We start from the raw sequence: 14,864 nt of genomic DNA, 5'->3' as shown, positions 1-14,864 counted from the left end.
GACCAAAGCCACAGAAAGGCCAGAGAACCAAAATGTGCCAATAACTCACCTCCACTGGGCCGCTGAATTCAGCAGCAGCAGCAAAACAAAACAAAACATTTTTTTCTAAACTGGCTGTGTCTGCGCTACGGAGTGCTAAAAGGGTCACATTTGGCTTCAAAACAAGCTAAATTTGACCAGTTTGGTGCTCCATAGCACTTGCACGGTAATTTAAAAACAAATAAAAATCAGGCATGGAGTGCAGCCCAGGCGGGGTGAAAAGTTGCCCATCTCTGGATCACAAGCCAAGACAAAAAGGAGTTATCTGTGGAGTACCTGCATGCTTCCTGCACCTGGGCTGGGGAGGTCATCGTCTGGTTTGATCTTCGAACGCTTGTTATGCATCGGGTCCCCTGTACTGCTCACCGCTGATTCACTCGTGGGTTTGCTCTGCTGCACATATTTGTAGCCCAAAAGACACAATTAGGCTGAGACCCAGATACACACCTTCAGACATAGCTATATGCAGATCCTTCTGAGCAACTTTAATTGGCCAGTTAGTTATACCCAGTGTACAACTGCTCTGCAGTTCAACATCTGAATTGAGCTTTCTAGGACTGAGGAAGTCTTTTTGACATTCTCTCTTTATTATAGAAATTGTAAAATGTGCATGCAAGATGAATCGATGTGAACCAATGAGATGAACTGTGCATTTGCCTTGGTATAAATTGTATGACAAACTGCCCTTTTAATGCCTCTACCTTTGATAAACCAGCTCTGGACTGAACTTTAGGTTAGCTTTTGCTTCAACAGGAGAGGTAGAGCACATGCTCTGCATGGCAGAAGGTCTCAAATTCAATGCCTGGTATCTTCAGGTAGGGCTGGAAAAATTCCTGCTTGAAACCCTGGAGAGTGTCGACAATACTGGGCTAGATGGATCGATGGTCTGGAAGCCCACTGTGGGTTATTAAGCCAAGCATGAGGTCATCATTTTGAATATCCAATCCCCCACTCAGGGATTGTTGTGTCATGCAAACCCAGGGAGCGTGGGTTATGCAAGGGTTGTTTAACTCTCACATAACCTACGCTCACTGGGTTCACACGACACCACAACCCCCAAGTGGGGGTTGGATATGCAAAGTGGTGCCAACAGGTGTCACAATTCATCGTGGGTCAAATAATCCATGAATAGCCATGCCATGTTGTGTGAACCAGGTCATAATAAGGCAGTTTCCTGTGTTCCTAACTGAGCTCAAGACTACAACTTTTCTAAGTAGACTGATGGACCAGCCCACAACAGAAGACTGGAAATATGTATATGTCATGCCTACATCACTATACTTAGTACTGTTACCATCCCCTAATTTTGTGGTGGGTATGATTTATCACTCAGCTACGTTACAGTGAACCCACAGTACCAAAATAGCATCTTGGAATTAGATTTGCTCAAGGCAGTACAAGCCTACAATTCTCAGTGATGTGAACTTTAATTTGTGCTTCCGTATGAAACAAAATGCCATGTATACTGATCTGGGAAACAGAACTCACCAAATACGACAGCGATTCAGAGGGGCTGCATATAGTATTCTGGCACACACTGGGGCTTTTCAGCTGCTCCCCTTCCTACTGTACCCTCAAAAAAACTGTTCCTGAAAGTTGAGGACCATCCGGAAAAGCATTCAATGTGGCACAAGGGTATGGAACCAAAAGGGAAAATTTTGTCTCCTCCTGCTTGCAATGACAATGCTTTGCACATTTTGCATGGGCCTCTTTGGATCACAGCCTTTGGGTGCAATCCAGGCCAGTAAAATCAGTGGGGGGTTGCCACTCACTTCATTGGGATATGAATTGCACTCCTTTACTTTAGCATGTTACTGCTTCCTATGCCCTTTAATTGAGCATTCTCAAATGGTTAGATCCAAAGCACAGAGTTTGGAATGATAACTGAAATATTTATAAAGGATGGAAAACACTCTATCAATCCCAAACCTTGATACACTCTAGGTAATTTATAACAAAAGATTGCATATACTGCAGCCCCAAGGTACTTGTTAGCCAATCTGCTCTGTGGCTGTGGTGATTAATCGCTAACATGACAATGTGGTTGCTTTTAAGAAATAAATTAACACAGTTTGAAGCTTTCTCTTATGATACCTTACCTGTGTGGACTCCGATGGACCCGAACTGACCTGGCCAGGATTCAAGACACTGGGGATGCCTGGAATAGGCCTCTGGGTAGGAAAGGTTGGAGCAGGATGGATGAGTGGAGGACTGTGTCCAAAGGCTGAGCCCAAACTTTGTTGACGACTAATGATTTGCATCTGCTGGAGGGATACTGGTGTTGGAGGATATGTGAAACTCAGAGCTGGGCTGCAATATGAGGGGGATGGGGGATGGAGATAAGTAAGACCAATCACAGAATCAAGCAAAGAGTGGTGAGATATTAGCATCTTCAAAATAAGGACAATAAAGACATCTCTACTTCTATAGTTGTAAGTGTCTCAAAGCACAAGGACTTATGATACCATGATATCCTTTGTTTTTAAGAACAAGACATTATGAACAGAACTTATGGTCCAACACCTTTGGTGCAACCCGAGAGAGGGCCTTTTCAGTTGCCACTCCCAGGCTGTGAAACTCCCTCCCAAGGAAAGCTATGTTCGCTCCCTCTCAGTTGTCCTTCCACTGACAGGCAAGGACTGCTTTATTCATGAAAGCCTTTGGCCTATAAGTGGGTCTGTTGGATTGGGTGCTGTTTTTTATTTTTTATTCTGTAATTGTTATGTTTTTATCATATTTTATTATTTTAATCAATTTTAATTATGCCTGTAAGCTACCTTGAGTGCCATTTTTTGGTAAAAAGGCGGGGTACAAATCAATTCAAATCAATAAATAAATGCTGTGGAAGCTAGAAAATATCTTTTAACAGAAGTTAGGAGGAGGTGAAACATTATGTCTAGAGAATCCCTCAAGTCCTAGAACACTTGTTGTGTTCTTTAGCAACTTTTTGATTCTATTGATCCAAATGGACATCTATCTTAGGATTCTTGTCCATTTTTTGAAGCATGGTATGATTTCATGGATTCAGTCCTCCTGTGAAGAGATCATTCGGCCCTGAAAAATAAGCATTTGCCATAAATAAGAAACACCATACTGGGATTGCCCAGTGGGCAAACACTGGGATTGCCCAGTGGAGCAGTTTCCCCATAGGTGAGGAGATTCCCCCATATGTGGTGGCACTAGTAGTGAGATTGAAGTTATCGGAACTACACTGAGACAGAGAGAAGAGTAAAAAGGGATTTTAAGTTCTGGTTTAAAAAGAGAACAAAAGGGGTTGTGATTTTAAGGAAATGGTTTATAAAAGGTACCAGTTAGGACTTTAATACTTTAGGAAAGGTTTTAAACAGGTTTAAAACCTGGGGGGATCTAGGTCTATGGTGGAGTTTGCAGTTAAACTGAAAGATCTGTTGTGGAAATGGGTTAAAGGGTCCAAGGTGGATACTTTGGAGAAAATGGTTGAGTTGGTGGGCCTGGATCAGTTTTATTTTTGGATCCCTAGAGAAATAAAGATCAGGGTACCAGAGACCCAAATGGAGACTGCAGATATTGCAGACTTGCTAATTCTCACTCATGAGGGGTATGGTAGTAATTTCCTGTGAAAAAAGGAAAATAGTTTTTATCCTGGTGAAAAAGTAACACCTTACAAAAAAACTGATACCCCCAGTGGAGGGAAAAGTTGCTATGGTTGTGGCCAGAAACTGTCCAGAACAAAAAGGGACCCCTGGAGGTAAACAAATACAGAGTGTAAACAAGGTAAACAAGACTGGAGAAGAGGTGATACAAAAGGTGTGGCTTTGTGATAATAAATGCTGAGCAGGTAAACTGCATGTGCAAATAAACTATCCAGGTAAAGGATAGAAGTGTTTTGGGAATGTTGTATGCAGGAGCATTTGTATCACTAATAAGAGCTGACTTTGTAACCAAACATGATATAGTACCTGGAAAGCTATTTTAGGTAATAAGTTTGGGAAACATTCTATTTGATATCTCAGTAGCTAGGTTATCTCTGGAATGGAGAGGATGGAGAGGTTGGAGTGGATCAGTTTGTCCCACTGATTCTAGGAAGAGACATCATGGATTTTGACATTAGTATTAATGTAAACCCTTGCAGTCAAACTAGAAATCTTCAGGTAAGCAACCATAATACTGCCTGGGTTGAGGAGGATGAAGGAGAAGATGATCAGAACATACAAGATGGTGAGGATGGTGTAAGTTCAGATCAAGGTAGGTGACCCAGAAGTATCTCAGAACATGGAAATGGATGCAGAGTTTAAGTTTCAAAATGAGAAAAAGTTTACAGAAGAGTAACTGAATGACTCTAGTGTACAGAGTCTCACAGAGGTTGCTAGTCTCAGAGAAGTTGTTAGACAGCTGGAAACTTCAGGTTCCAATGAAAACAGAGAAAGACTGACCTGGAAACATGGTTTACTGTAAAGGATGTGGTGGCCTAAAAATAGGGACCTGAAATAGGAACCCTTAAAAGAAGTGGGTGTTCCAAATAGGTACGGAGAACACATTTTGGAACTAGTTTATGATATTCCTTGTGCAGGGCATTGGGGAATGAACAAAACAAGGAAAAGGGTAAACAGTCAGTTTAACTGGTCAGGATGGTACGTCATAAACCAGCATATTTCCAGTCATGCAAGGTGTACAAAAGTATGCTAAAAGAAAGTGATGAGTCCTATGTTTTGTTTAACAAGGGTGTGTGTACACTTCTTCAATTGGGTCCTGTATGTGATAAGCAAAAGTTTGAAAAACTGCATCCTTAACTTGCCAAACGAATGGTTCAGGTTGGTGATAAAATAAGGAAAAGGTATTAAAGGTGAAGTTTGGTCAGAAAGGAAAGGATCCAATGGAAAAAAAATGGATCAACAAGTTCATCCAATGAGTAGAAGCAAGGTTGGTTCTTCCTCTAAACGTAGGAGGAAAGGAAAAAAATTGCACTGACCTTTCTTAATCATATGGCCAGGTATCCTGAAGCAGTTACATTGGTTTCAATAGGGAACACTGTGCATTCAGCAACACCGTCGAATATGTTTTTCAGATTGGGAGCAATTGCATGGGAACTGCAAATCCTATGTGTGGGGACAAGAGTTGGTAGTACAAACAGATTCTGTTTTGAGATGGTCATAGATTCTGAAAAAGTTTAGGTATAAGGTAGAACATATGCCAGATAAACAGAATGTAATAGCAGATGTATTATCTCACACTTTGACTATTGGAACACTGCACGCAGTATCCTAGGGTGAAAGTCTGTGTTCTGCTTGTTTATAAAACGTGCGGGGGGGAGGATGTGAAGAAATGTCCTGTATATAACTGTTGTGGTTATGTAATGTTTAATTTGAGTGGCCTCTGAGAGGCGATGTATCTGAGTAGGCCTGAGGCCTTTTTTTGTTACTGTCGAAGGCCTATGTAGTAGTTGCTCAGTGATATTCTGAAATAGGAGAGAGAGAGAGAGAGAGAGAGAGAATTGCTTTGAATATTGTTAGATGGGACGTGGATAAGGTAAGTTCAATTCTGATGGCTAGGTATTCTCGCTAGGTGGAAAAGAGGTTGGGAAATGACAGTTAAAGTATGACAGCTGGGAGTCAGTCTGTGTAGAGTAAGGGAAAGGTCTGCTGGCTGGTGTGTGGTGTTTTAGAAGACTTAGGAGAAAGCTGAGGGAAACGTGAATAGCTAAGGCCTCGATGTTAAGCTATTCCTTCTCTGTGGGATAAGTATACTGTATGTGGCTGGTGAAGATCAGGTATAGGGAGCAAGGTGGCTATGCCAGGAGGGTGCTGTAAGTTCTTGCCAGAAGAAGGTTAAACAAGCAGGCACTAAAAACCCAGATAAACTGCCCAAGCAGCCAGAACTACAACAGGAGGAGCTTTGGTATCATAGGAAGTTTCTACCCAAGAGCTGGACCTGGTTGCAAGTGAATTTGGTTGGGGTGGAGGTTTAGGGAATTGGGCTTGAGGAGGAGGAAGAAGAAGAAGTAGTAGTAGTAGTAGTAGTAGTCCTTAGAGGCCTGTAGCACCAACAGTGTCTGTTGATGCTACAAGCCTCTCAGCACCAACTTAGTGAAAACTCTCATTTAATAGCCAAACAGCTGTTTGATATTGATGCAGGAGTTAAGATATAAAGGTGTCAACCTTGCAGGATTTCTTTAAATACATACTTCCACAAGGTTCAACTGAAGAAAAGAGCCCAAGAGTAATATATAAGTATCTAAGAGGTGCTATAGTAATTAATGCTGGGGGTAATTACAGGCTTCAGATACCATCTCTGCATGGCCATATTCCTGTATTATAAACAATGATCCTTAATAGAGTTCATATTTTTACATCAAATTGGATGTCAAATACATCCCACTGAGAGTCAGTGTGGTATAGTGGTTACAGTATCAGACTGGAACTGGGGAGACCTGGGTTCAAATCCTCACTCAGCTATGAAGCTCACTAGATAATCTTGGGCCAGTCCCCATCTTTCAGCCTAACTATGCTTAACTGAGAGCCAAAGACTAACCAGGCCTAATTAAGGGTGAAAGCAGACATTACTTTAAAAATGTAGCAAGCAGCTACGTCTTTTGTTCTTTACTCTAATGTAAGCCCAGGGGAGCCGATCAGGGACCTAGGGTAGGGGTAGGGCGCTATAACCCTTCCCCCCCCATACACACACACACACACACACACACACTGTGATCCCAATCAAAATCGGGAGAGCCACACCTACAATTTATATTAAACTAAATGGGCTAGTGTTTTGTACTATAGCAGGGGCATTGAACCTCTTTCAGCCTGAGGCCCAAATTCCATTTCGTTCTTGGGAGCCACATTCCAGTAGTTTTTGTTGTTTATTCGATCAGTCGCTTCCGACTCTTCGTGACTTCATGGACCAGCCGACGCCAGAGCTTCCTGTCGGCCGTCGCCACCCCCAGCTCCCCCAAGGTCGAGTCCGTCACCTCCAGAATATCATCCATCCATCTTGCCCTTGGTCGGCCCCTCTTCCTTTGGCCTTCCACTTTCCCTAGCATCAGCATCTTCTCCAGGGTATCCTGTCTTCTCATTATGTGGCCAAAGTACTTCAGTTTTGCCTTTAATATCCTTCCCTCAAGTGAGCAGTCTGGCTTTATTTCCTGGAGTATGGACTGGTTTGATCTTCTTGCAATCCAAGGCACTCTCAGAATATTCCTCCAGCACCACAGTTCAAAAGCATCTATTTTCCTTCGCTCAGCTTTCCTTATGGTCCAGCTCTCGCAGCCATAGGTTACTACGGGGAATACCATTGCTTTCACTATGCGGACCTTTGTTGTCAGTGTGATGTCTCTGCTCTTCACTATTTTATCAAGATTTGTCATTGCTCTCCTCCCAAGAAGTAAACGTCTTCTGATTTCCTGGCTGCAGTCAGCATCTGCAGTAATCTTTGTGCCTAGAAAGACAAAGTCTGTCACTGCCTCCACGTTTTCTCCCTCTATTTGCCGGTTATCAATCAAGCTGGTTGCCATAATCTTGGTTTTTTTTGAGATTTAACTGCAACCCAGCTTTTGCACTTTCTTCTTTCACCTTCATCATGAGGTTCCTCAGCTCCTTCTCCCTTTCAGCCATCAAAGTGTTATCATCTGCATATCTGAGATTGTTAATGTTTCTTCCAGTGATTTTAACTCCAGCCTTGGCTTCATCAAGCCCAGCACGTCGCATGATGTGTTCTGCATACAGGTTGAATAGGTAGGGTGAGAGTATACAACCCTGCCGTACTCCTTTCCCAATCTTAAACCACTCCGTTGTTCCATAGTCTGTTCTTACCGTTGCTACTTGGTCGTTATACAGATTCCTCAGGAGGCAGACAAGATGACTTGGTATCCCCATACCACCAAGAACTTGCCACAATTTGTTATGATCCACATAGTCAAAGGCTTTAGAATAGTCAATAAAACAGAAATAGATGTTTTTCTGAAACTCCCTGGCTTTCTCCATTATCCAGCGGATATTGGCAATTTGGTCTCTAGTTCCTCTGCCTTTTCGAAACCCAGCCTGTACATCTGGCAGTTCTCGTTCCATGAATTGCTGGAGTCTACCTTGCAAGATCTTGAGCATTACCTTACTGGCATGTGAAATAAGTGCCACTGTTCGATAGTTGGAACATTCTTTGGTGCTTCCCTTTTTTGGTATGGAGATATAAGTTGATCTTTTCCAATCTGTTGGCCATTCTTGTGTTTTCCAAATTTGCTGGCATATGGCATGCATCACCTTGACAGCATCATCTTGCAAGATTTTAAACAGTTCAGCTGGGATACTGTCATCTCCTGCTGCCTTGTTCTTAGCAATGCTTCTTAAGGCCCATCCAACTTCACTCTTCAGAATGAAGAGCTCTAGCTCACTAACCACCGTCAAATCTATCCCCAATATTATTATCCTTCCTATACAGATCTTCTGTATATTCTTGCCATCTTTTCTTGATCTCTTCTGCTTCTGTTAGGTCCCTGCCATCTTTGTTTTTGATCATACCCATTTTTGCCTGGAATTTACCGCCGATGTTTCTAATTTTCTGGAAGAGGTCTCTTGTCCTTCCTATTCTATTATCTTCTTCCGCTTCTGCACATTGCTTGTTAAAAATAATTCCTTATCTCTTCTGGCTAACCTCTTGGAATTTTGCATTTAATTGGGCATATGTCCCCCGATCACTGTTGCCTTTTGCTTTCCTTCTTTCTTGGGCTGCTTCCAGTGTCTCAGCAGACAGCCATCTTGCCTTCTTGATTTTCTTTTTCTTTGGGACGTTTTTTGTTGCCGCCTCCTGAACAATGTTGCGAACTTCTGTCCATAGTTCTTCCGGGACCCTATCTACTAAATCTAGTCCCTTAAATCTATTCTTCACCTCCACTGCATATTCATGAGGAATATTCGTGAGCTCATATCTAACTGATCTGTGGGTCTTCCCTATTCTCTTTAGTCTGATTCTAAATGGTGCAATAAGAAGTTCGTGATCTGAACTACAATCAGCTCCAGGTCTTGTTTTTACCGACTGCATAGACGTCCGCCACCTTTGGCTACAAAGGATGTAGTCAATCTGATTTTGGTGTCGACTGTCTGGTGAAGTCCATGTATAAAGTCGTCTCTTAGGTTGTTGGAAGAGAGTGTTTGTTATGCACAGTGAGTTGTCTTGGCAAAATTCTATCAGCCTATGTCCTGTTTCATTTTGTTCTCCCAGACCATGCTTGCCTGTAATTCCAGGTGTCGTTTGACTACCCACCTTAGCATTCCAGTCTCCTGTAATGAAAATAACATCTTTGTTTGGAGTACTATCCAGTAGGTGCTGCAGATCCTCATAGAACTGATCTACTTCTGCTTCTTCAGCATCTGTGGTTGGGGCATATATTTGGATCACTGTGATGTTAAATGGCTTACCCTGAATTCGAATTGAGATCATTCTGTCATTTTTTGGATTGTATCCAAGCACTGCTTTAGCCACTTTATTATTAATTATGAAGGCTACTCCATTTCTTCTGTGGTCCTCTTGTCCACAGTAGTAGATCTGGTGGTCATTTGATGTGAAGTGGCCCATTCCAGCCCATTTCAGTTCACTGACACCCAACATGTCTATATTTAATCTTGACATCTCCCCAGTAACCACATCCAATTTGCCCTGGCTCATAGATCTTACATTCCAGGTTCCTATGGTGTGTTGATCTTTAGAACATCGGATTCGTCGTTCACCACCAGCACCATCGGCTGCTAGCCATCCTTTCAGCTTTGAGCTAGCTGCGTCATCACATCTGGGGCTAGTTGAACTTATCCTCTGTTCCTCCCCAGTAGCATTTTGACCATCTTCCGACCTGGGAGTCCCATCTTCCGATGGTATACCGACATATCTCTGGTTGTACTGATCCATTTAGTTTTCATGGCAAGAATACTGGGGTGGGTTGCCGTTTCCTTCCCCAGGGATCGTATTTAACCCTCCCCCCCCCATACACACACACACACTGTGATCCCAATCCAAATCGGGAGAGCCACACCTACAATTTATATTAAACTAAATGGGCTAGTGTTTTGTACTATAGCAGGGGCATTGAACCTCTTTCACCCTGAGGCCCAAATTCCATTTCATTCTTGGGAGCCACATTCCAGTAGTGGGCTGGGCCAAAGCCAAAAGGGGGTGGAGCCAAAATGCTAGCATAGTTTAGCTTGCAACTCTTACTGCCATTAACCTAGCCTTAGGAGAGGCATTTCAACTTTTTAGAATGGGGGAAAAAACTGCACAAAAGCCAGGAAACCACCAAACAATAGGTGGTCAGGGGAAAGGGTCCATGGCCCTTTCAGAAACCCCAGAGGGTCAGATTGGGACCCCAGGCCGGTCCTGAGGTCCTGCACCCCTGCACTGTAAATTGCAAGCAGAGGGGGACCATGTGAATTGAAACCATGGGGGGGGGCGGGATAAATCTGAATCCCCACCCCACCCCCACTGTGCTTGCTTTAGAATAAAAAATTACAAAAGACATATGTCTGCTTCATCCCTCACAGGACTCTTGTGATTTTAGGAGCCAAGCAAGACAGCTGCAGTAATAGAACTGATTCCCAACACAGTTTGAGAAAACTCTTTACCAAGGAAAATGTAATTCTTCATAGTAAAACTGCGTGGGACAACTTTTCATCAATAGGTGAGCTGGAAGAGAAAATGTGTCCTAAGCAGTTTTGTTATGGAGCATTAGATTTCCCTCTATCAAGTATTTCCTCGAAAGACGTCGGGAATTAATTATATTGGTGCTGCCATCTTATTTTGTTCCTGGCTTTTTTTACAGCTGTCTTTTGATCCTCTTTATTGTGTTGTTGTGAATACAAGAGGCAGGGGAAGTACCCTGTATGCCACCCTGAACAACTTGGGAGGAAAGGCAGGATAAAAATGTAATTAAATTGTTGTTTTGTGTTTTTACCTATGACTTAATTGGGATCTATTTGACCCTTATGTGAGGTTAGTAAAGTGCTTTTTACAAGCGTAGGTGGCTTAAAATGATAAAAGAATATAGTAGGCATGCATGAGTTTGTAGAGTATTTTAATGAATCAAAGAGAGTAGTTATACCCACTCCAATCTCTGGCTCCTGAAAGGGGGAGAGAGAGAGAGAGAGAGATCATTGTGTTCCATGATGAATGGCTTGTACACTGAAGAATAAATTGAACAAACTGGCATAGAGCTCAGTGAACATGAAATCAGCTATTAGAAGAAAGCTTGTGAACAAATTCTGAAGCTGATATGCATCTTTTGATTAATGTCCTATCAATCATCCATAGAGGCTACCTTAGCTAAGTCGTGCAGTAATCATTCATGGTTGCTTACAGGGAACACGGGCAAGGACTAAGGGGCTGCAATAACTGAATATTATTACCAATTTCCCTCTAACTCTTGCTGCGAACAATTACTGTTTTGGGGACGTTCCTGCTGCCCTTTATTAAAAGGATACAGTGTAGAATGAAAAGGGAGTTTCTCACAGACTTGTAAAATTCTCCCTGGTATTCTTAAATGGGCAAACTATTGCAATACAGAGATCTTCCCAGAAATAATAGTGACTTAATCACATTGACACCCCACCCCCCTCTTTATGGACTGTAGTCAAACTGACAAAATGTATAGTAAAGAGCTAGAATTGTTCTTTTAAAATGATTCAGATTCTTTCATCCCATTTCAGAGTAATGTTTTCAGCTAATACGCCAAACCATAGCCGTAATTATGATGGCAGATTCTGGATTTGCATTAGGCCTACCACTGCCATTTTAATGCACTTTGATTTCTTCAAAGATAATACGCACATTTTATAGGCAATTTTTAAAAAATTACAGTTATTTAGTAGATTTTTTAAAAAACACACATGACTATATTTTAATTTTGAACCTAAGCTACTGGCAAAAGCCTATTATATTTCTGAGGGGTTTGATTCCAAACAATTTGTTTCTGTATTATATGTCACAGGGAATGGTTTTCCAGTACCATTTTGTCGTAGCGTAGCTCTTTAGGCTGGAGTGTGCTCTGGGAAATACAGCAATGTAATGAAGTGATGATAGGTATTAGCATGCATAATGGGCTTTAATAGACATTTATTGTTGTTTAACTGGAAGGGGGAGCAGACGCTTTCCCATTGGAATATTTCTACATTGAGGTTCATTGATCACTAAATTCAGAGGGGGAAGAGGTTAATCCATCAGTTTCTGCAACCAAACAGCACTGATGGAAATTCTTTAGGTGACATTCTGGATGGTCTGAGCTTTCCATCTTTGCAAACAAATGAGTGATATGACAAGCATGGTGTTCAAAACACATTTAACCAATTGATTTTCTCTCCCCCTTGTAATAAGATCTAGAGACATATGAAAGAGTGGACCATGAGCCAAGATTAAAGAAATTGCTTCACACAGAGGAACATAACACAGCAACATTATCAATAAAAGTACTGTAAAACACCATGTCACCCATTCTTTTTCTTTATCTAAAGTTTGTTATTGCAATAAATACTGTTATTGAACAGTTTGCGTTTTCTTACAGTTTTTCTGAATTTTAGTTCAGGCAGGTTTCAGTGTATTCTTGGGAAATGGTTGGCAAACCATTGTTCTTATTGTATATTCACTTTAGTTTTGTGGAAGTTTGAATCAACTTGAAATATAGTGAAAATATTCGTATTCATAATGGTAGGGCAGAGATTTCTCTGTACATAAAACATAATAAAACAATGAGCAGCGTGATCTGAAGCACATTTACTCAGAAGTAAATCCCACTGAGATCAATGGGACTAGCTAGGACTGCAGCCTTCGGTCCAAACTAGATATATGGCAGCAAATCTGTGGGTTTAAAATCAAATTTGCCACTCTCATGTAGAAGGGATTTGTGTGGGTGTCCAATGTAAGGCGCAAACAGGGCCCGTGGGTGAGAAGTGCAGAACTAAACTGCTTAGCTGTGGCTCCTACAGCCACCACCACCAAATTGCATACTAGCCCCACATAAAATGATGTATGACTAGTAACTATGACAGGGTTCTATACCAGAAGTAAAAACCGTTTCTACCCGTACAGTGGAGAAGGTGGTAGGCATTAGAGTTGTCAATTCCTGACCCAGAAAGCCTGATTAGCTAGAGAAGTATTTCATTCAAGATCGCTACACCATCTCCCACAACTATAATTCCCAAAGTTCCTTGGGAGAAAATGGTGAGAATTAGAGCAGTTAATATTTATAACACAGATGAATTTGAAACATCAGGCTCATCCATGCAGTTTTCAAATCAAAAAGTCAACAATGGCTGACTAAGGTGCAAAATGTGTTTTCCACTCAATACTATCTGATGAAGTTAGTATTATGAAAGTTTATGTCATGCTAAGATGTCATAAAATTTATTCTCATTTGTGTTACTGTAGATTAACATAGCTATGCTTCTGGAATTTGTCACTTAGGCAGAATTCAGATGTTCCTACAAACAGGACCAAGTGTGAGTTTTTCAGCTTCAGGGTGAACTTGGCTCCCCACTGCCATTTGCTCCTCTAAAGAAACATGTACTGATAGTCTCTTCCTCTTCATCCCTCCCCTATGCTTCAGGCAAGCTTTCTGCCCCCTACCCCACATATGCTTGATTGGTGCTTTATTTTTACTTTTTCTACTTTTTTTTTTACACTTGTCATACTGCTCCACGAAGTGGGGAAGTGGCTTCGTGTTTGACACAAGGGCTGGCCCATAAGTGCTGTGAAGAGGTTCATCCCCTGAACTTGATCCAGGGGAGACATTTGTATGTGTGCTCAGAACACACTGAGCCTGCAATCCTATGCACACTGACTTGGAAGAAAGCCCCATTGAAAAACGGCAGAACTTACTTCCAAGTAAACATGCATAGAGCTGCACCAGAACTTACTTCCAAGTAAACATGCATAGAGTGTGCTTCCATAGGGGGCTCAGTGCTAAAATAACCTACATCTGTAAACATCTACAGGTAAGAGAACTCATGAGGATAAACTATCTGAGGATTAGTAAAATATTCCAACCAAAGGCATAGTGAATTAATGGAAATCATTAACATTGGCTTCCATAGTTTGTTTCCCTCCACTTTTCTTTCTCCCCCTCTCTTTTTTTAAATAACTCTTTTAGCTATAAATTCAAGAGCAGAATTTATTCTCTGTCCCCTTGCCAGTGTAAAATACCAATACAAATGACTTACAATGGCCACCATTTTGCCCTATCAGGTTCGCTTTATCCATACTTCCTTCAAATGGCAGTGATCAATCTCTGACTTACACCTACAAAGCAATATCCCTACACTTGGCATTTGAGTTGTCCAACTTGTATCCCAGCAAACAGCTTGCTGTACAGAAGACAAAGAGGAATTATTAGTCTCCTAGAGTCAGCAATGTATGAATAAAAGGAGCAATATCATAAGCAGCAGTGCAAGCAAAAAGTCACAGTAAGGAAGAGACCCATAGTCCTTCTCTCTGTGTTTCCTCACTGATGCTCAGATTCCTGCTGGAATAGCTGGGATTCTTGGAAATTCTCCTAAAGCTAAGAATATAGATCCCACCTCTACCAGTCGCCAGGTTAAACACACACCTCAGGTTGAAACAAAGAACCGGCTTAAAAAAGAGCATCAATTGATGAGAGATGGTCTGAGTAGGAACACTCACATAAATGGCAACTTGTGCAGAGCCAACAGGACATCTTTACTAGTGTGGGGCCCCGCCTGAGAACAAGTCTTCCCAACAGCTTCTAAAGACCATTTTACAGGAAAAATTACCTGGCTGCAATTAAGAGTCACTTTTACACAAGATACGATCATCCAGAAGATTGGGGCCAGCTTTATGATTTAGAAAAGAGTGGGATGGAAGCA

General features: G+C 41.7%; 1 protein-coding gene across 1 annotated transcript in view; it reads right to left on the bottom strand.

Moving 5' to 3' along the window:
• Positions 1-14,864, bottom strand: part of GLI3 (GLI family zinc finger 3) — a 325,138-nt gene that overhangs the window by 71,143 nt on the left and 239,131 nt on the right. The window contains exons 9-10 of the mRNA XM_084857806.1: positions 2,139-2,349; positions 316-432 (exon numbers count right to left, since the gene is read on the bottom strand). Coding sequence (XP_084713932.1) covers positions 316-432; positions 2,139-2,349 — 328 coding nt within the window. The remainder of the gene's footprint in view (positions 1-315; positions 433-2,138; positions 2,350-14,864) is intronic.

The sequence above is a fragment of the Heloderma suspectum genome, chromosome 5, assembly GCF_057233095.1.
Source record: "Heloderma suspectum isolate Gila_16-S chromosome 5, 16-S_ref, whole genome shotgun sequence".
In the NCBI taxonomy this organism is placed as follows: domain Eukaryota; kingdom Metazoa; phylum Chordata; class Lepidosauria; order Squamata; family Helodermatidae; genus Heloderma; species Heloderma suspectum.
The sequence above is the reverse complement of the archived record's forward strand: the minus strand, read 5'-3'. Positions and strand labels throughout refer to the sequence as shown.